The 22,433-nt window shown below is 44.8% G+C and overlaps 1 protein-coding gene across 3 annotated transcripts in view; it reads right to left on the bottom strand.

The window, feature by feature from the left end:
- Positions 1-2,496: 2,496 nt before the first annotated feature.
- Positions 2,497-22,433, bottom strand: part of LOC137519021 (uncharacterized protein C8orf88-like) — a 170,016-nt gene continuing 150,079 nt past the window's right edge. Inside the window, exons 2-5 of one of the 3 annotated variants that reach the window (XM_068237600.1) lie at positions 22,104-22,180; positions 12,115-12,221; positions 5,810-5,869; positions 2,497-2,661 (exon numbers count right to left, since the gene is read on the bottom strand). In XM_068237600.1, the coding sequence (XP_068093701.1) occupies positions 2,583-2,661; positions 5,810-5,869; positions 12,115-12,221; positions 22,104-22,180 (323 nt within the window). In that variant the 3' untranslated portion in view covers positions 2,497-2,582. Of the gene's footprint in view, positions 2,662-5,809; positions 5,870-12,114; positions 12,222-16,983; positions 17,051-22,103; positions 22,181-22,433 lie in introns of all 3 variants that reach the window. The other 2 variants (XM_068237602.1, XM_068237601.1) reach the window with 2 other exon arrangements.

Genomic DNA, 22,433 nt, shown 5'->3' with positions numbered 1-22,433 from the left:
TGTCACATTTTCACTTTAAAATATACTGGGCTGTCATTTATACTAGGATTGTGCTCTACGGTGGTGAGTAATTACAAGTTTGTTTAAAAGCCCTTCCCAAGTCCTATTGTATTGCCCTACTGCCCCTGGTGGTCCTCATATCCTCCTATGATTAAGGTGTGGCCAAGCAGGCAGTCATCACTGGTGTAGGTCGCCTATGGCCAATCTCACAGAAGCATGAGATCAGTTTAGGTAATTGAGTATTAAGGCTCATTTGCTGTAGTCACTTCCTGCTTCAGCACATGCTGGTGACCAGCAAATCAGCTGATAAATTTGAAAGGCACTGATCACACCATTCACAAGCTTCTCCATAAAGCTCTGGAATACGAGTAAAGCTACATACACGCATCTGATTACAGTCACTCGGTGGGGAATGGAAAATGATCCCTCAAGTGACAGTTTGGGCAGTTTGAGGCCCAATGCTGTACAGACATTTCTCTACCTTCAGGCTAGCAGCGTGTTCTGTCACGCTGAATCCTTTATTGATGTCAGGCAGCTGCTGTACACACAAACACACTAGATCAGGGATGTCAAACCGGTCCTTCGAGGCACGAGGTCCTTACACACTTTGGACAGCTCAAATTAATTGATGGGTCTGAATTTAGAAAGATGTGGGTTCATCAGGTAGAACACATTTCTCCATCCATCCAAAACACTGGCATGGATCTGGCCCTCCAGGCCTGGAGTTCGACACCTGTGCACTAGACCCTAGTTTTGCAGAGACTACAATGCACCAGCCTCTGTCGACCAATCTCAGTAAACATCTACAGTGTACCAATCTCAGTGAATCTCTTCAGGATACCACTATGTGCACCAGTCTCCGTGAACGTCTACAGTGAACCAATCTCCGTGAACGTCTACAGTGCACCCGTCTCCGTGAACGTCTACAGTGCACCCGTCTCCGTGAACGTCTACAGTGAACCAGTCTTCTTGAACGTCTACAGTTCACCCATCTCAGTAAATGTCTACAGTGGACCAATCTTCGTGAACGTCTACAGTGCACCCATCTCAGTAAATCTCTTCAAGATACCACTCTGTGAACCTCAACAGTGCACCCACCTCAGTGAACGTCTACAGTGTACCAACCAGGGTTGCTCATCACTATTCACGAATTCGAATTTACCCGTGATCACAGGTTGTTTTTCATGACTCTCAGTGTATGAATTTCAGTGAATCTCTTCAGTGTACCAATCTCAAAGAACCTCAATAGTGTACCAATCTTGGCAAACCTCAACGGTGTAACGGTCTCTGTGACTCTTCAGTGTACCAATCTCAGCAAATTTCCAAAGAACACAAAACCCAGTGAATCCCATAGAACACTAACACTCCAGTGAATCAATTATACACACACAGTATAGCACTATATTTTTCAGTGAGACACCATCACCACATCCCAAAGACCCTCCATAATGCACCACAACTCAGTGAATATTACAGCACTATATGTAAAAACACCATCACCCCATCTCCGCATTGCACCAAAGCTTTGCAAATCCTACAGCACTATTAAGTGAGAGCCCATCACCACATTTTCCTAGAAAGCAAATCTCAGAGACTCTCTGTAATGCACCAAAAACCCAGTCAATTGTTATAAATCCAGTACAGCACTATATATTCTTCATTGAGAGACACATCACCACACCTGAACTCCCGGCTATCTCCCCATACTCCAGTATTCCCAGCACTACCCATGGCCTACAGTGGTAGATTGTTGTATATCACATCTGAGTAAAAATGAGAACCCCCTGTAACCTTCCTGCTGTAATATGAAAGTTGGTGCATATTCTTAATATTTCAGAGTGAGGTTTCATTCATTAATAACGCTCAAGTTTTTACTATTATGCAGCAAATTGAAATGCTTACTTAGTTAATAGCAAGGTTTCTCTAAAAAGTTCTGCAGGTCAGCATGTGGCCACAAAAGTAGCACCATTACTTATGTGACCCAAAGTTGAGAATGTAAACCCTCCACATTGGTTGCGATTTTCAGAACGTTTGACATCCAATTTTGTTTTTTTTTTGCATTTTGCAGGTGAGTTTTTGCATTCTGATTTTTCCATGCATATCAATGAAGTTAATTTACATGAATTTGTATGCAATTAACCTTACATTCATAAAGGATTACATTTTGGTCTGACTGAGAAATCCTAGACCCGAACTGAGCCTATAGCTCATTCTGTGGGTTACAAAAGTCAAGAAATAGAACAGGGGCAAAACTTCAGGACTAGAAGAAGTCCATGCAGACGCGTGCAACTTTCAAAACAGAAGTAGTCATGTGAAGAATTACTGGTATCGCCATCCTTTATGTCAGTCTGTCCACAAATAAAAATGTACACAATTGTAAAACAACTATACAAACAACTATATACACAACTATATACAGTACACGTAAAAAATAAAAAGTGTTCAGTACTATAATGATAGCACTGAACACATGACAAAGAAAAATCTTCAGTCACATTAAAGAAGAGTACTTTGGTTTATTAGAAACCAGAATTAAGCTGACCAAATAATATTTTGTTCCTTTTTTATATGTATGATCCAGTTTATCCAGGTATCCATACTGGCATTTCATGCAGGAGCATTGGCTGCTGAGAGGTTGCCAGTCTCGCATAGCTCAGGCAGCTGCAAGAGAAATTTCAGAAAAAAATAAATAAAATGTTTCTTATTGCAACCAAAGTTTTAAGCCATGAACATATGTGCAAAGCATGATCTGACAGGAACATTTGCACAGCTAAACTGTATGTCAATTTCCATGGAGTGTGATGAGGACTGCAATCATTTCAAGAGAATACAGGCTGAGGCCTGGTGCACACCAAGCGTTTTTGGTAGCGTTTTCAAAACCGCTGCCGCCTGTGAAACTGCTTGGCTAATGTATCTCTATGGGATGGTGCACACCAGCGGTTTGAGGTTTTTAGCAAACCACAAACGTGGCTCCTGCAGCATTTTTTGCAGTTTGCAGATGCGGCTTTTGCCTCAATGTATAGGAAATGCTGAAACCGCTCTGAAAAACGCTAGATCAGAGTGGTTTTCCAAGCGTTTTTGTTACAGAAGCTGTTCAGTAACAGCTTTACTGTAACAATTTATGAAATCTGCTACACAAAAACGCTTCCCAAAAATGCTAGGCATGTTTAGAATACCTCTCTAAACATGCCTAGAATCGCTCTGAAAATTGCTTCAAAAATCTAGCGTTTTGCGGATCTGCTAGAGGTTTTTGGTGTGCACTGGGCCTCAATCAAGAACTATCTGGGGACTGCCTAACAACGATGGGCGTGGCCACGGCGGCAGCCCCAGGATCGCCTAACGCCAATTGGCATCAAGTCCTGGGGCGCATCTTCTGCTTGGGGGGGGGGGGGGGCGGAGCTCCGTCCCTCCAGTCTCCGAGCGGTAATTGCCGCTCGGGAGACTGTACGACGGCGTAACCACCGTCTAGTTACATGTACAGCGCTGTGATCAGCAGCAGCGCTGTACTGGGGACAGCCGTGTGACACGGCTGTAGCCCTGGGGCATTTGGGAGCGATCGGCTCACATAGGCAGAAGCCTATGACAGCCGATCGCCAGGATTGGCTGGGGGGGGGGGGGGGGGGGGGGAGGAGGGAGGGGATTGAATAATAGATTAAAAAAAAAAAAAAAAAAAACATCGGCGATCAGACCCCACCAACAGAGAGCTCTGTTGGGGGGGAAATCACTAGTGTGCTTTGTTGTGCGGCCTTGCAGCTTGGCCTTAAAGCTGCAGTGGCCAATTATGAAAATAATAGCCTGGTCTTTAGGGGGGTTTACCACTGTGGTCCTCAAGTGGTTAATCTTGGGAGAACAAGAGCAGGATAGTTGTGTCCTTCCAGAATAGGGAACAGGAGAGGAAACCTTATAGAACAGGATTAGAGTAGACGTTCCAGAATGGGGAGAAGACGATCCATAATGGTCTTTCACAGCTGCATTCCCATCCATGTATGAGCGCAGTTGCACTGTGCATGCACAAGTATACCCTGCGTAGTAGCACAGAGCCTCTGTGTGGCTTATTCCTCCGTACATGAGCGGCTTTGTGGTACTGCACCAGCTGTACTTATTGCACAGTAGGGCCGCATTGTACATAGATGGGAGACGAAAAACATGCTGCAAGTAGCATCCACCATACGCCGCCCACTGAACCCCCATGTTTTTTTTTCTGCTGTTCCCTTGTAGCTCACTATGTAACAGGAATAATAAGTAAGCATTCATGTTTAATGCTAACCTAGCCAAAGGATCTTATGTCAGATACCACAGGGAACTTTCCTAGAAGGGAACAGAGTTGTTCTGGCAGCAGAGGGGAGCCTATGCAAAATTAGTTCAAAGTATGAAAGGATAGTGGATTTGACACTACTATGACCTTAGTCACAAACGGAATGGGGGGGGTAGCCCTTCATGTGTACTCCTTCCTTAAAGAGGAACGGTCGCGAAAATCTTAAAACTGAAAACAAATACAAATAAGAAGTACATTTCTTCCAGAGTAAAAAGAGCCATAAATTACTTTTCTCCTATGTTGCTGTCACTTACAGTAGGTAGTAGAAATCTGACTTTACCAACAGGTTCTGGCTTAGTCCTCTGGCTTAATCCCCTCTTCATGGGGGATTCTTAGCATGGCCTTTATTTTTTATAAAGACACTCCCTGAAAAAAAAAAATGTATATAAAGATGTTGGCCAGCCTCCCTGCACACTTTTTTGGCACTTGGACAGAGCAACTGCCATTCACTAAGTGCATTTAAAAAAAATAAAGAAAACCCTGAGAACCCCACATGAGAAGATGGGCTAGTCCAAAATCTGTCGGTAATGTCAGATTTCTACTACTTACTGTAAGTGACAGCAACATAGGAGAAAAGTAATTTATGGCTCATTTTACTCTGAGAAACGTACTTCTTATTTGCATATGTTTACATGCATTTTAAAATTTTAACATTTTCTTGAGAGAGTACTATAACCTCCCTGGCGGTAAGCCCAAGCTAAGCTCGGGCTAGCTGCCGCAGAGGATAACATGGCCCGGGGAGGATTTTTTTTAAATAAAATGTGCTGTATATGCATAAAGAGAACCTGTACTGAGTAAAAATATTTAAAATAAACACATGAGGTAACTTCAAATGAACATTACAAAGTTACCTTGCCATCCGTTCCTCTCAGAAGCTCACCATTTTCTTCTGACAGTGATCCCTTCCAGTTCTGACAATATTTTGTCAGAACTGAAATATATCAGTTGCTGTCAGTTACATATCAGTTGCTGTCAGTTATAGCTGAAAGGAGAACTGATGTGCCAAGTAATGTCTATGTTTCCCTATGGCTCAAGTGGGCGATGTTACAGTTTAACTGTGTGCTGACCAGAAAGCTGTTATGGGGTAATGGCCATTTTCAAAATGGAGGACTGAGAATTCCCTTGATCACAGTGAACAAACAGGACGCGGGACAGGAGAAAGTCACTGAGGAGTAGACTACACAGGAGGTAAGTATGACTTGTGTATGCTTATTTTGACTTTTAATTTTCAGTTCAGGTTTTCTTTAAGCTAGCACTCGGCTAGCCAACTATGTCCCCCAAGTTTCACCGCTTTCCACCGATACAAATAACACTCAGGCATGTTTTGCCAATATATGCTTGTTGCATTTGATAAGTCAGCGGCCTAGCAGTGCAGGGCATTTCCATTTCTTTCAAGTGTTCCAATACTATAGCCAGTTAATACATTTATACATCCTTCCTAATTTTGTAGTCTACAGTGTAAGGAATTCCAGAAACCTGGCAGCACTCTCTTACCTGGTTTGTTGTGGAGAGAGACATGCGATACGGCTGTGGGAGGTAGCTGGACCGCAGCACCTGCAGAGAAATCAGTAAGTGAGTTTAGCGGAAGAGCACCGCAGAGTATAAAAATGGAATCAGGGTGTGGTGTTCACAGGGCGACGGAGGTCAGGGTTGTAAGATTATGATCCTGATGCAGCAAACTAGTTGCTGTGGTAACACACGTGGCACTAATAGGTTACCGCCCAATTGTTGTGCGCTCCCTGCACCCGGCAACTTTACTGCATCAGGCCCTTTGTTTGATCTCCTATGCTTGACAAATCATACCTGCTGCTATACAGTGACATGCAGAGATTCTGTCCAACAAGCCTGTCAAATCCAGTGCAGATTTGGGGGCAGCCTGCGCCCCTTTAGACCGTAATAGGAATTGCTCACGCACAGTTGTGCTCACGCACAGTGAGCAACTTCGGCGCCGTCAGAAGACAGAGCTGAAGTTACTTTTATAACACTAATTCGGCCGCCAGCAATAGCTGGAAGCCAAATTACATTCCCCCCCCATCCACGTGGACCTGGAGGGGGAATAGTAAATAACGCAGCCAGGACTTCTGTATCCTGTGCCCAAGTCTCCTGGCGGCGATTTCACTCATATACATGTACAAGCACATATAGGTTATATCATGTTTTTTCATGAAAGTTTTAATTTCCTTTTAAAATCTTTCCAATGCACAAAGGTCATGTGTGGCAGATGGAACAGGTATGGAAGGTATCAGAAGGGCAAAAAGTATACCAATGTAATGCCAGGAAAACTAGTAATGCACTCTGAAATAGAGGGACCATCTCCATTCAAGCACTAGGTGGGGTTTGATTGCTCTGTAAAGTTACAGACTACCCAGCCAGCTCATGGTGAACCAGAACTCCTGGGGGTTTGTAAGGGGCTGAAAGACCAAAGCCTCCTTACTAAAATGCTATGCAAAACTAAAAATTGCCTTCTTAAAACAGAAGGTATTTGCGATAAAATTCAGGTTGGAGTGAGCAATGCATCACTCACTACTGAATATGCAAATTATCCTTTGTTGTCCCTAAAAGCTAGCCACACCTCCAGAACCGCTGGAATGCAATTATGTCAGCTTATTAACTGTACAGAGCCACAATAATTCAACATGCATACTGACATTCAGATTGGCTGATACTCATCAGTGCTTTTCTCTATAAGACCAGGTTTCCACTAGCCGTGGCACTTCCTGGTGTACGCAGTAGAAGCCGTGCCATGCATGGCTATGGGATTCACTGCCTCCCGCACGACAACTGATGGCAATGTTGGCCGAATTGCTAGAGTAAGCAATTTTGGGCGTCGTCATTTCCTAAGGCAGAGCTTCCCCGTGCAATTTGCCTGCCGGGAAACTTCGGATTTGGCCCGGTTTCCACGCTACTGGAAACGGACCCTAAAGTTTGAGCTGAAAAAACATTTACATCGCCGCTGGTAAAATTTTCTGAAGTGAAAATAAACTTGTGAGAAAACTGTATCCTACCGCTAAATAGGGCTTTTATTGAATCTTAGTCTTATTTTTGTAAATTAAAATATTAAAATCTATCCAATGTTTTTCAGCTCCCATACAGAAATCTTGAGCTACTGAGCTTTCTGTTCCCTGCCACACAGTTTTACAACCTTAAAGAGACACTGTAAACTCAAGAAGTTCCCCTGGGGGGGTACTCACCTCAGGTGGGGGAAGCCTCAGGATCCTAATGAGGCTTCCCACACCGTCCTCTGTCCCACGGGGGTCTCGCTGCAGCCCTCCGAACAGCCGCCCGACAGACCCGACTTATTTCAATATTTACCTTTGCAGGCTCCAGCGGGGGCGGCTTTCGGCTCCGAAGTAGACGGAAATACCAGATCTCAGTCGGGTCCGCTCTACTGCGCAGGCGCCGGAGACTTGCGTCTGCGCAGTAGAGCAGACCCAACAGCGATCGGGTATTTACGCCTATTTCGGAGCCAAAAGCCGCCACAGCGCTTGGTGGTAAATATTTACATCGCCGCTGGACGGAGGGCTGCAGCGAGGCCCCCGAGGGACAGAGGACGGCGTGGGAAGCGTCATTAGGATCCTGAGGCTTCCCCCACCAGAGGCGAGTACCCCCCAGGGGAACTTTTTGAGTTTACAAATTTTCTTTAAAAGTTTGGGAATGAGCTCCAAATGGCAATTTCTCTGCACTCAAAGTAAACCTGAAGCCTGAAAAAAGTTAGATACCACGGTAGAAGGAAGCATTGGGGTGCTCCAGAAACTTCACCGATCCTCCACTGTCACCTGGGACCCTCTTCCCCTCAGTGTATGAGCATGGCCACACTGCGCAGTTACCCATTGTGTTAGTACCTGCACAGTAGCACAGAGCCACTCATGCAGAGAGAGAAAAGATGGCCCACTCCCATCGGTGTATGAAAGTGGCTGCACTTCTCAGCCGCAAAGTATGGCCCATGCCTGCACAGTGCGACCACGGGCATGTTGAATATTTCAAAAAGCGCCCCAGCGCTGGAGCGGAGGAGCGTAGGAAGATCCAAAAGCTTCCTTCCACTGAGGCAAGTCCCTTTTTCCCCCTGGTTTTATCTCGCTTTAGGTATACTTCAACCCTTAGTCCTCGTTCACACTATAGGCATTAATGTGCGCATTTTGCCAACGTTTATGGTTTGCGCCATCCAGGAACATCAGAGTGCTGACCCATTCACTGTAGTAAATGGGATCAGCAGCAAAATGCACAGCAGTGCATCTGCATTTGACAATGTGAAAGAGGCTTAACCCTGAGGAAAAAAAAGGAACAAACACACAAAAAAAAAAAAAAAAACAAAAAAAAAAAACATAGCATAGTTTTAAATAGAATTGGACTGTTTATATGTTTATATTTTACTTCAGATACCACATCATGCGTGCTTCCAAATGCGCACGGAAGCACACATGATGCGAACGAGGCCTCAGGCCTCGTTTCCATCCGTGTGTTTCTGTCCGCTTTTCAGCAACATATATCAATCTGTAACATTGATGTGCTGATAAAAAGCGAACAGAAGCGGACAAAAGCGCACTAAGTGAAAATGAGGCCTTAGAGCTGGTTCACGCTGCAAGAGCTTTTTCTAAGTGCTTGTGATTTTAAAAGCTCTTGCTACTGTAATGCTATGTGTGTGTTCTCACTTAAAGTGGAATATAACCCAGCATTTCAACTTTGCTCTAAAAAACATTTACAGCAGATATGTAACCAGCATTTTTTTTTTTACTAGACCAGCATTCGAAGGGTTACACACAGAGCTTTAAAGTTCCGTGCAGAGAAATGCTGCCCGCAGCCGAAGTTAGACGATGATACATTTAAGTAAACACAAGATAACAAGTGAGGAATGTGACACTGACTGTCCACCAGCTCCTGCACAGTCAGAGTGTGTCACATTCCTCACTTGTTATCTTGTGTTTACTTAAATGTATCATTGTCTAACTTGGGCAGCATTTCTCTGCACGGAACTTTAAAGCTCTGTGTGTAACCCATTCGAATGCTGGCCTAGTAAAAAAAAAAAAAAAATGCTGGTTGCATATAATATGCTGTAAATAATGTTTTAGAGCAAAGTTGAAATGCTGGGTTATATTCCGCTTTAAGCGATGTGGTTTTATAAAAATCTCCCATAGCATTGCACTAGCAAGAGCTTTTTTAAGTCACTAGCCCTTAGAAAAGCACTTGCAGTGTGAACCAGGCCGCACTTCGTCGCACCTGCCCAGTCTGATGCGCTCCTGTCCCTGGGAGCATTCCTGCGCAGAACGCTCCCGAGGATGAAAGCACAACTGGGGAGCACACCTGGCAGGTTACGCATGCGCGACAAAGCACGACTCAGCCAGGCCTTCGGTCAGCATTGTGGGTGATAGGAGACACCCACAGAGACAGAGAGGGCCTTAAAGGGACACTTAAGCCAGGAATAAAAAAACAAACAAAAAAAAAAAACAGTTTTACTTGCCTGGGATTTCTACCAGCCTCCTGCAGCTGTCCTGTGCCCTCAAAGTCACTCACAGAGTCTCCGGTCCCCCACCGCCAGCTAGTTTTGTTTTCTCTGACAGGCCCCGACAGGGAGTCAACGTGGTTTCTGCACCTGCACAGGCCTCGCCACCCGTATCCTTCATGTTCCCATCCTCAATAGCATCCTGCACAGGTGCAGGAATCTATTGCGGACGGGAATGTGAAGAAAAATATGCGTGGCCAGGTCGGTCATCGAAAACGAAACTAGCTGGCAGCAGGGAACCGGAGGCTCTGTGATTGACTGCAAGGACACGGGGGATGGTAGAAGGCTCAGGAAAGTAAAACGGATTTTTTTATTCCTGGCTGAAGTGTCTCTTTAAAGAGAACCAGAGATGAAGCACCCTCTTGTATTTTACCTTATAAATCAGTGGGAACATGACAGTAAACACCTAATCTGCCCTTTGTTTCATTGTTCTCTGTGTAATCTGACTCTTATCACATCTGATAAGAACCCCCGACTGAGAAGTCAGGCTGCTCCGTCTAGCTTTGCTACAGAAAGATTATAGCTGAGTCTGACTTCTGTGGTGTTATTTCAAGCCCAAGCCTGCCCCCTTGTGGCTTTGCTATAATGACTCAGCAATAATCATTCCCAGCAAAGCCAGATTTAATTGCTCAGTCTGGGATTCTTGTGACTGCTAATAACAGACACTTTTAGCAGTGAGGACGAAACAGACAGCATGGTAAGTGTTTTCTCTAATGTTCTTACTGATATATATGGTAAAATACATGAGGGGGCTTCGTCTCTGGTTCCCTTTAAGGAAGCCCCTGGTAAATATGGTACCTGAGATGCTTCTAATCACAGGTTCCCTTTAACCTCAGAAAAACAAACAATGGTGCATCCTGCAACTGTGTAGAGTATGGGTTCAATTCACAAAGCATTATTACATGCATTAAAACAAAAATGTTAAATAAAAAAAAATTAAAGTTTTTTCAAATGTTAATTGACAAAAGGTTAATGCATGGGGAAATGTAATGCCTTATGTAAATACTTGATAATGAACACTAGTTCACAAAGCAGGTTGCCTACACCATTAAAATGAGGTTTGTTTTCTTACCAACAGTTTCAAAATGGAGGTAAAATAGCAGCTATTTGTCATAGATGTAAAGCAAGACCCAGAGGATGAAACAGACCAGGGAAAAAGAGGAGATAAATAAACCATTCTGGAAGAACATTAATGAAAAGAGGCTTCTACTTTCACTCATGTTGCTGAATAGCAAATGACCCAGGTTGGCAGCTGTAAGCTTGTATAGCATTCAACATAGGTTTTTACATTCAGGCTTTTAAGGAAAACCGTAATCACCACATCATAGGTTTATATGCTTTATCTTGCAACATTTGCATGTCAGCATAAAAACAAATTGTAATTATATCACAGCTGGTGCTATGTACATTGATAGCAATGCCAGGCAGGGGAATTCATTCATGTGCACAAAACATTACCATTTCAGTGCTGTCCAAGTTAGAGTGTACTGAGAGTAGAATGAAATATACATTTAACTTAAACCTCATTCAAACTTAAGAGTCCTGCCATGACAAGCAGTTTTAAAGGATATGTGAAATTAGTAACAGAAATGGGGGAGCAGGCATATACCCTTACCTGTCCTTATGCCTGTCGCTGCCCCATTCTCCTCTCTGCCCCCCGCATTATGCCCAAAAGCCCCAGAGACCCTCTCCCGGGTTGTCGGGCTTTACAGAGCAGGCCGTGCACGTCCTACAGCACACATCCGTGCCCAATAGCGCTCTGCGCATGGGTATGCCATGCGCATGACGTACTGACATGCATGCGCAGAGCGCTCCTGGGCATGGATGCTAGCTGTAGGACGCGCACAGCCCGGTCAGCGCCTGCGCAGTAAAGCCCAAATCCGGCGACCTGAAAGAGGGTCCCAGAGGGCTTTTAGGCATAATGCGGGGGGGGGGGGGGGGGGGAGGAGGAGAACAGAGGCAGTGACAGGCATCAGGACAGATAAGAGTATATGCCTTTTCCCCCTATTTCTGTTAGTAATTTCACATCTGGTATCCTTTGAAGATGGATTGGCGTGTGCCAGATTTAAATAAAAATGATTACCTACTCTGACGCCATCCTTCCAAGCAGGTGATTGCTTCACCCTTCCCATTTGGAGATGACCCCTGGCGATTGTTTTTCAAAATCAACGCTGAGGCTCTGGCCACTCCCATCTGTGTTGCCGCAGCAACACAGGCAGAGGTTTCCTGCCCCATGTCACAAGTTTGATGCACACCACAGAAAAATGTAAATCCTTGTCAGTGAAAATGAAGGAACACTTACTGGATGTTAAAGAACAACAGGGTGGTCTGGCTAATATTTGGGCTTCTGTTTGGATGCAGACAATCCCGATAATTGAAGGAGAAAGTCTCTGGAGTAAGTAATCCGGCCTGGAATAGGAAGCACAGTAGTGACTGATCATTTTTGTTTTGTTTGTGTTTTTTTAACAGGCTTAACTCTCTACATTTATGCTTTTTTAAAATGGAACCCAATTACTTGTCCACACCACAGGTGTACATGGGGACAACACTGCGGTAACATTGTGATTTTTGGTACTTGCATAATATACCATCTGCTGATTTTGACTGCCCCATTTGAAAGATATTTACTACGGTTTGGAAACCTACATATCATTGGAAAGCAGGGCCATCCTGCTCATGACGCCGCTTCCTCAGGTGGAGTCATGCAGCCCACCCCCCCCCCTCGCTCCCGGTCGCCGCTGTTCCCCGGCCACCCTCCCTTCACGGCCGCCGCTTACCTTCTTGAGGCAAGCAACGCCCGCCTCCTGCAGCAGGACAGGCTCACTGGGTCCCCCTCGTTTGTCCTGCTTCTACACCTCAGATCTACGTAGCCGCAGCGGGTCCCACAGATCTGAGCTCTACAAGCAGGACAGGTGAGGGGGACCCAGTGAGCCTGTCCTGCTGCAGGAAGCTTCCGCCGCTTCATTCAAGAAGGTAAGTGGTGGCCAAGGAGGGAGGCCAGGCTATCTCGCAAACCAATACTGGGGCAACTATACTAATTACCTATACTGGGGTAACTATACTAGCTATCTATACTAGGGCCACTATACACCCTATACTGGGGGAAACTATATCAACTTTCTATACTGTGAGTAACTATACTAACTACACTGGGGCAACTATACTAAATACCTATACTGGGTGCAGGTATACTACCGATACTGGGTGCAACTAAACTACCTATAATGGGTCAACTATACTGGCTACCTATACTGGGGGCAACTATACTGGCTACCCTATACACAGGCACCTATACTTGGCTACCTACCTACACTGAGGGTGGAAATGTTAAGGTGCTATGCGATCAATCCAAAAATGGGGAACGGGCCTTGTTGGAAAGGCGTGAATCTTGGCTTTCATTTGCACTATACCCCATGTTGGTGCAATGTGCTTTGCTGAGTCACGGGGTGCTGAACCAAGGGTGCCCACTGCATCCGGCTGCCAGAAGCACTAACCTGACAACATAAGTTTCCAGCGCACAGCTCAGTGAGCGGGTGAGGGTCCTGGTGTGCAATATCCACTATCCAAGTGCAGGCAAGTGTCCAGCATGCAGGCAAGGGTTTAAAAGGAACCTTAACAAATGGATATGGATGTTTCCTTTTAAACAATTCCAGTTGTCAGTCCTGCTGATCTCTTTGGCTGCAGTAGTGCCTGAATCACATACCTGAAACAAGCATGCAGCTAATCTCCAGCCTGACTTCAGTCAGAGCACCTGATCTGCATGCTTGTTCAGGGGCTGTGGCTAAAAATGTATTAGAGACACAGGATCAGCAGGAGAGTCAGACAACTGGTATTTAAAAAGGAAAAGTCCATATCCTTCTCAGTTTATATTCCCTTTAATGATTCCATTAAAAGTGGGGAATATCACTTCAAAAGGGAGTGGACAACCCTCATTCAACACCCCCTAACTCAGGAATGATGCAGCATACTGACGCAGGGAAAATAGTGCAAAAAGCAAGACTCTTGGCTTTCAAACCGCATGTAGAGTTCCAAACGGGAGTAAACATAATAAAAAATACTAGGCAGTCAAATTTGATAGATTGTATAATACTTAAGTACCTTATTTTGTTATTTATATAGCTCCAATGTCTTCTATAGCGCTGTACATAGCACCAAAAAAAAAAAAAAAAAAAGAAAAAAAAAAACAAAGAAAAAAAACGGGAGAGCATAGATTCATGTGAGGAATAAAATACTGCACAACATCCAGCTATACAAACACACAGGCATACATAGCTGATGTGTGGTTTGAGAAATCTCCAACACTGGTACATGTTCAAATGCTAAATTACAGCAGAGTAAGTAACACTAGAAGGAGGTCCCTGACCTTGCAAGCTTACAATCTAGAGCAGGGGTGTCAAACTAAAATACAAAGTGGGCCAAAATTGTACACTGGGACCTAGACACGGGCCAACCTCAATGTCTACTGGCCACCTTCCTCCATTATTAAATTATTTTGTGTCAAATGGCCCCCCTCCAACTCCTATACAGTTATCTGGTGTCTAGAGGCCCCCACCCTCTCCTATACAGTTCACTAGGGTTTAATGCTTTCACCCTACCCCACCCATATGGCTTCCCCCTAGTGATCTAGGGCTTTACCTCCAGTATAGCTTCCCTGGTGGTGTAGAGTAGGCCAAACATAATGCAAAGCGGGGAAGCCATTTGAAGGCCAAATCTAATGGCTCTGAGGGCCAGGTTTGGCCCACGGGCCGGAGTTTGACATGTGTGATCTAGAGAGGGTAGTGGGTTCACTGGGTTGGAGACACTAGGGAAGGAGACACGGGAGCAGATGAGGCAATGAACCTCCAAAGCTACTTATAGTAAATTATAGGTTTGTCCAAACAGGTGTGTTTTGAGAGTATGTTTGAAGGTTTCCAGGCTTGGAGCATGGAGGACAGGCTGGGGGAGAGCATTTCAAAGGAGAGGTGTTGCTTGTGAAAAGTCCTGGATGCAGAAGTGAGAGGAGGTGACCAAGCTAGAGGACAAGAGGTCTCATAGGATGAGCAATGGTTCTGATTAATGAGGATACACAATACTGTGGCATGTATGAAATAAATTGTAAAGGTGCACTTGAGGATTCAGAGAGAGATTGTGTCAGGGCTGTGGAGTCGGTCCAAAAATCCACCGACTCCGACTCCTCAGTTTAGGATTCCTCCGACTCCACGACTCCGACTCCTCTAATTTGCATATTACAATTTTGTTGATTAAAAGTATGTAACATGAAATTCGTCTCTTAACTGCCAACGCTTAGGAATTTTACAAGACAACTGAAGTGAGAAGGATATGTAGACTACTATATTTATTCCCTTTAGACTAAAACTAGTCCTTGGTAAGAGTACTTGTAAAAGGTACAAACCGGAACAAAGAACATCTATCAGGCCCTAGGCAATGTAAGTGTGGGTACATGTAAGAATGATGTGCAGGTACTCTGCAGGGGAAGGAGGAGATTGTAAACAGACAACACCTCTGTGTTCAATGTGCACAGCATTCTCAGTGGATTCCCTGCAGCTCTGTGGGGAGTGCATATGTAGAGTATAGTACTACTGTGTAACAAAGTAAACCTTAGACAGATGAAATTAAAAGTTTTATACATACCTGGGGCTTCCTCCAGCCGCCTTCAGGATAATCAGTCCCTCGTTGTCCTCCTCCACCACCTGGATCTTCTGCAATGAGTCCAGGTACTTGAGCCAGTCGGGCGTAGTGCGCATGCACCACTCCGCCGCCAGGAGCATACTACACCTGTGCAGCACTATTGCGCAGGTGCAGAATGTTCCTGGCTGTGGGAGCGGCATGCAGCCGGACAGTGCTGACTGACTGAATTACCAGGACTCATAGCAGAAGATCCGGGTGGTGGAGGACAGCGAGGGACTGATTAGCCTGAAGGGGGCTGGAGGAAGCCCCAGGTATGTATAAAACTTTACTTTTCATCCGTCTCAGTTACCCTTTAATTTGTAGTCACCAAACCAAATTTTAACAACATATCAAATTATTTGATTTCATCAGGAAAGGGAGTGCATATATTTGCATAAATCAGCATCAATGCAGAATTATTTCCATCTCGTTGACCATCTCTATTAGTTACACAGCTACACATCAGGATTTATTCTTACAGCATAGATGTTATTTAGTATATATAAGAGATTCCTGTGTACACATCATATATACAGTCACAATCAGATATGTATATCTGACCTTAAAAATACGGGGACTGCTTTATTGAAGCAGCACAAGTAACTAATTTTGATTGGTTTATTTCATTTTTGTGGACTAAGTACAGCTATTACTGTATATACATTATTTTTAATGACTATTATCTGAGAAATAGAACATTTTATCATATTTTCTAGTTTAATTACAGTTACAAATTCATTAGGAGTCGGTGCTTTTTTTCCCGACTCCGACTCCAGGCACCCAAAATTGCCGGACTCCACGACTCCGACTCCACAGCCCTGGATTGTGTGGGCACTCAGGTTTTGCTTGTGGGCATGTCTGACTGCCGGCGGGAGAAGCAAACCTCTTTAAAAAGGAAACCTAAACCGGAAAAAAAAAAGTTTCACTTACCGGGAGCTTCTACCAGCCCCATGCAGCCATCCTGTGCCCTCGCAGTCACTCATGGCTCTTCCGGTCCCCCGCTGCCAGCTAGTTTCGTTTTTGCCGACTGGGAGTCCGCCGGCCACGATGCGTACCTTTTTATGCATTCCCGCTGGTGTAGGAAGCTATCGTGGACATTAACACGTACAGGCTCCAGGTAAGTGAAGCTCCAGGTAAGAAACTTTTTTTCGGTTTAGGTTTCCTTTAAAGAGGTTTGCTTCTCCCACCGGCAGTCAGACATGCCCACAAACAAAACCTCAGTGCCCAGTGCTGCTGTAGAGAAAAAGGTAAAATAGGAACTTCTGTGCACTTGACCAGGACACCGCTTTACATCACATCTCCTTCAGTAAATACTTCCTTCAACACTTGGGTGGTATACCAGCTCATTCGCAGAAGACAGAGAATCGCTGCTTCCAATGAAAGCTAACAATTTTCTTCATGTTTTCCAAAGCTGAAGAATGACAGGTCAGCTCTTCAGGTTGTACAAAGCAAAGAGGAATGTAAAGCAAATGTCAGCACAGAGCAGCAGACATCTGGCATTTACCTGCTTTCAGCTTTTTCTCTGGGATTGCTTCCGGTTTGGGATTCATCATCTCATTGAATGAGCACCACTAGTACAAGAAGAAAAATTGTCAATACATTAAAGCGGTATAAAACCCTGACATGATATTCAATAAAAACAGGTTTTCCTACTTTTTATATGCCATACGGTTAGCATATTTGCTTTTGTGCATAACTATTCATTTAGAAATTATACATTCCTAAAGTACACTTATCTTACTCTGAGAGCTGACTTTGCATTTTATTTATAACTGCTTTATTCATCCTCTAACTTAATCAGAAAGCATTTATGCTTGTCTGACTTTGTTCAGGGGACCCGGCAGTGTGAGATAAGGCTTTGTTTACATTTCTCACTTGATACAATTAAACACAAGATAACATTATCTAAAGCGGCAAGCTCTGCTGGAAGAGCCTAGAGCAGGCATGGGCAAACTTGGCCCTCCAGCTGTTGAGAAACTACAAGTCCCACAATGCATTTCAGGAGCCTGACAGCCACAGTCATGACTCATAAAGGCAAATGCATTGTGGGATTTGTAGTTCCTTAACAGCTGGAGGGCCAAGTTTGCTCATGCCTGGCCTAGAGCCTGTGTTAACCCTTTGAATGCAGTTCTAGGTGTAAAAAAAAAAAAAAAAAAAAAAAAAAAAAAAAAAAAAATGCTGGTTGTATACAATATGCTGTAAATAATCTATTAGAGCAAAGTAGAAATGCTGGGTTTCATTATGCTTTAACCACTTGCCGACCGCCCCCCCGCCGATGGGCGGCGGCAAAGACTGGGCCTAAGCGACCGCAATACGTTCCATCGGCGGAGGCAGGCGTGGTTACGCAGCGATCGCGTCATTCGTGACGCGATCAGCCGCCGGCGACTGGCTCCGCCCCCCTCACGCTGTAAGCCGCCGGCCGTTCGGAGGCGCCGGCGGGTTACAAGCACCCGGATCGCCGCATGTAATGAGTATAATAGGCTTTGTAATGTATACAAAGCCTATTATACTGGCTGCCTCCTGCCCTGGTGGTCCCAGTGTCCGAGGGACCACCAGGGCAGGCTGCAGCCACCCTAGTCTGCATCAAGCACACTGATCCTGCCCCCCCTTTCCCTCTGATCGCCCACAGCACCCCTCAGACCCCCCCTGCCCACCCCCCATCTATCCTCCCTGATCACCTGCCAATCACCCATCAATCACCCCCTGTCACTGCCACCCATCAATCAGCCCCTAACCTGCCCCTTGCGGGCAATCTGATCACCCACCCACACCAATAGATCGCCCGCAGATCCGACATCAGATCGGCTCCCAAGTGCAGTGTTTACATCTGTTCTCTACTCTAAACACCCACTAATTACCCATCAATCACCCCCTATCACCACCTGTCACTGTTACCCATCAGAATAGACCCTAATCTGCCCCTTGCGGGCACCTAATCACCCGCCCCACACACTCAGATTGCCCTCAGACCCCCCCTTATCAATTCGCCAGTGCAATATTTACATCTGTTCTTCCCTGCAATAACCCACTGATCACCTGTCAATCACCTATCAATCATCCATCAATCACCCCCTGTCACTGCCACCCATCATTTAGCCCCTAACCTGCCCCTTGCGGGCAATCTGATCACCCACCCCCACCATCAGATTGCCCCAGACCTACCCTCAGATCACCTCCAAAGTGCATTGTTTACATCTGTTCTGCCATCTAATCACCCACTGATCACCCATCAATCAGCCCCTGTCACTGATACCCATCAGATTAGACCCCTATCTGCCCCTAGGGCACCCAATCACCCGCCTACACCCTTAGAATGCCCTCAGACCCCAGCCCTGATCACCTCGCCAGTGCATTGCTTGCATCTATTTCCCCCCTCTAATCACACCTTGAGACACCCATCAATCACCTCCTGTCACCACCTGTCACCCCCTAGCACACCTACCCATCAGATCAGGCCCTAATTTGCCCCATGTGGGCTCTTGATCACTCGGCCAAACCCTCAGACCCCCTTCCGATCACCTCCCCAGTGCATTGATTGCATCTATTTTCCCCTCTAACCACCCCCTGAGACACCCATCAATCACCTCCTGTCACCCCCCTAGCACTCCTATCCATCAGATCAGGCCCAATACAACCTGTCATCTAAGAGGCCACCCTGCTTATGACCGGTTCCACAAAATTTGCCCCCTCATAGACCACCTGTCATCAAAATTTGCAGATGCTTATACCCCTGAACAGTCATTTTGAGAAATTTGGTTTCCAGATTACTCACTGTTTTGGGCCCGTAAAATGCCAGGGCAGTATAGGAACCCCACAAGTGACCCCATTTTAGAAAAAAAGACACCCCAAGGTATTCTGTTGGGTGTATGATGAGTTCTTAGAAGATTTTTTTTTTTGTCAAAAGTTAGCGGAAATTGGATTATTGTTTTTTTCACAAAGTGTCATTTTTCACTAACTTGTGACACAAAATAAAATCTATGAACTCACCATACCCCTAACGGAATACCTTGGGGTGTCTTCTTTCTAAAATGGGGTCATTTGTGGGGTTCCTATACTGCCCTGGCATTTTAGGGGCCCTAAACCGTGAGGAGTAGTCTTGAAACGAAATTTCTCAAAATGACCTGTGAAATCCTAAAGGTACTCATTGAACTTTGGGCCCCTTAGCGCAGTTAGGGTGCAAAAAAGTGCCACACATGTGGTATCGCCGTACTCAGGAGAAGTAGTATAATGTGTTTTGGGGTGTATTTTTACACATACCCATGCTGAGTGGGAGAAATATCTCTATAAATAGACAATTGTGTGTAAAAAAAAAAAATAAAAAAAAAAAATTGTCATTTACGGAGATATTTCTCCCACCCAGCATGGGTATGAGTAAAAATACACCCCAAAACACATTATACTACTTCTCCTGAGTACGGCAATACCACATGTGTGGCACTTTTTTACAGCCTAACTGCGCTAAGGGGCCCAAAGTCCAATGAGCATCTTTAGGCTTTACAGGGGTGCTTACAATTAGGCACCCCCCAAAATGCCAGGACAGTGAACACACCCCACAAATGACCCCATTTTGGAAAGTAGACACTTCAAGGTATTCAGAGAGGAGCATAGTGAGTCCGTGGCAGATTTCATTTTTTTTTGTCGCAAGTTAGAAGAAATGGAAACTTTTTTTTGTCACAAAGTGTCATTTTCTGCTAACTTGTGACAAAAAATAAAATCTATGAACTCACCATGCCTCTCACTGAATACTTTGGGATGTCTTCTTTCCAAAATGAAGTCATTTGGGGGGTATTTATACTATCCTGGAATTTTAGCACCTCATGAAACCTGACAGGTGCGCAGAAAAGTCAGAGATGCTTGAAAATGGGAAAATTCACTTTTGGCACCATAGTTTGTAAACGCTATAACTTTTACCCAATCCAATAAATATACACTGAATGGTTGTTTTTTTTTAATCAAAGACATGTAGCAGAATAACTTTGGCGCTCAAATGTATAGGAAATTTTACTTTATTTGAAAAATGTCAGCACAAAGTTAAAAAAAAGTCATTTTTTTGACAAAATTCATGTCTTTTTTGATGATTATAATAAAAAGTAAAACTCGCAGCAGCAATCAAATAGCACCAAAAGAAAGCTGTATTAGTGACAAGAAAAGGAGGTAAAATTCATTTAGGTGGTAGGTTGTATGACCGAGCAATAAACCGTGAAAGCTGCAGTGGTCTGAATGGAAAAAAAGGCTCTGGTCCTTGAGGGGCGAAAAGACTGTGGTCCTCAAGTGGTTAAAGCAGCTCTATACTGGTTAAGATACCAGCATGTTCCTCCTATTTGTAAAAATATTTGCACATGGATAAGGCCCGGCTCACATTTGCATTAAGCGGCAAACAGATCTGTGAAAATGGATCTGATCACCTGTCGATCGGGACTGATTTCAATGTGTTTGCCTTCCGCTCAGTTACCTCTCACACCCCTAAAGACCCCCATCAGCAAATTGGATTTTGCTGGATAGAACGGTCCGTTTCTTCACTAGTGTGAAGAAACGTTCCATTTTCTCATTGCCCCCAATGTAGTGCTTCAGGATTTGTTTCCGTTCTGCTGGGCTAAGCGGTCCGGAAAAATTGCTGCAGGAGGAAACCGTTCGGTCCGTTCAGCGGATCGTGTGGAACTGATCTATTTGAATGGGCGGATGTGAATGGATCCATAGGTTAACACTGGATCCAATCACATCCGTTCTGATTCCTAGTATGGACCGTTATTAGCGCTAATGTGAACAGGGCCTTAGAGATGTACAGGGGAAAATTATAACCAGGCAAAGGGAACCGATACATTGCAGAAGGGTATTTTTTTTTTTTTTAAACTAGATCACCTCAGTTCATAAAGACTAAGAGCACACTAGGCAGTGTTGTCAGGTAGCATTAAGCAATGCCCTGTAGTGAAACCCCCTTCCTAACCTTAAAGTGTACCTGAGACAAAAGAAGTCCAAGGTTTTTTTACTTACCTGGGGATTCCACCAGTCCCCTTGAGGCTGCTCCGCCTCTCATCGTCTCCCCGGGCCGCTCCTTTCCTCCGCTGGAGGGCTCCATACTCTGGCCGAGTAGCACTTTGATGCGCATGTGTGGCCCGACCACGCCCACTCCCAGGAGCGTCCTGCGCAGTAGTTATTGCGCAGAACACTCCCAACCACAGGAGCGCGACTGGGGCACACAGGTGGCGGGCCGTGCACGCGCGACAAAAGCAGAACTCTCCCCAGAGTATCGTGCTGTCCAGTGGGGGACAGGAGCAGTCCAGGGAGATGGCGAGGGATCGAGCGGCCTCAAGGGGGCTGGAGGAAGTCCCAGGTAAGTATAAAACAGACACTTCTTTGGTCTCAGGTACACTTTGTAAGGTTAGGAAGGAGGTTTAACTAAAACAGCAGCTTAAAAACTGTATTGGTTACTTACAAACCCTGTGCTAATATCCTATGCCAGAAAAGATACATCGCTAAAAAAAAAAAAAAAAAAAAAAAAACTGTTCCAAGTGGCTACTTTGTTGTGGCTAAAGGAGCGTTATCTTGCCTAGATGTGAGATCTTATTTTACAATGTAGTAATGTAGTCTATGTTACTTAATGGCCGACAGAATACAGTGACATACCAGATTGTAGTGCTCCATGAAGTCTTCCTTATAGCAATCCTTACATTCAGCCCGAAAATTAACCATAAGAAGGGGAGCTGCAGAGAAAACAGACCTGAAACTTTAGTTACACAAATTCTGTAATATCACTCACTATAACTGCAACCTATCATGGTACAAAAAAGGTGTAACTGTTACGTTTTCTGCTATTCATCATTCTGCTTATGGAGTTTGTATTTAAAATGAGGAAATGGCAAACCAGCACGAGAGGTGAGGCTGGTAAGCCATGAACCCCCCCCCACCCCCCATCACAGATGGAATACCATCGGTTGTGGCGACAGGTGGTACTCA

This window comes from Hyperolius riggenbachi, chromosome 5, assembly GCF_040937935.1.
Source record: "Hyperolius riggenbachi isolate aHypRig1 chromosome 5, aHypRig1.pri, whole genome shotgun sequence".
NCBI classification, from domain to species: Eukaryota; Metazoa; Chordata; class Amphibia; order Anura; family Hyperoliidae; genus Hyperolius; species Hyperolius riggenbachi.
The sequence above is the reverse complement of the archived record's forward strand: the minus strand, read 5'-3'. Positions and strand labels throughout refer to the sequence as shown.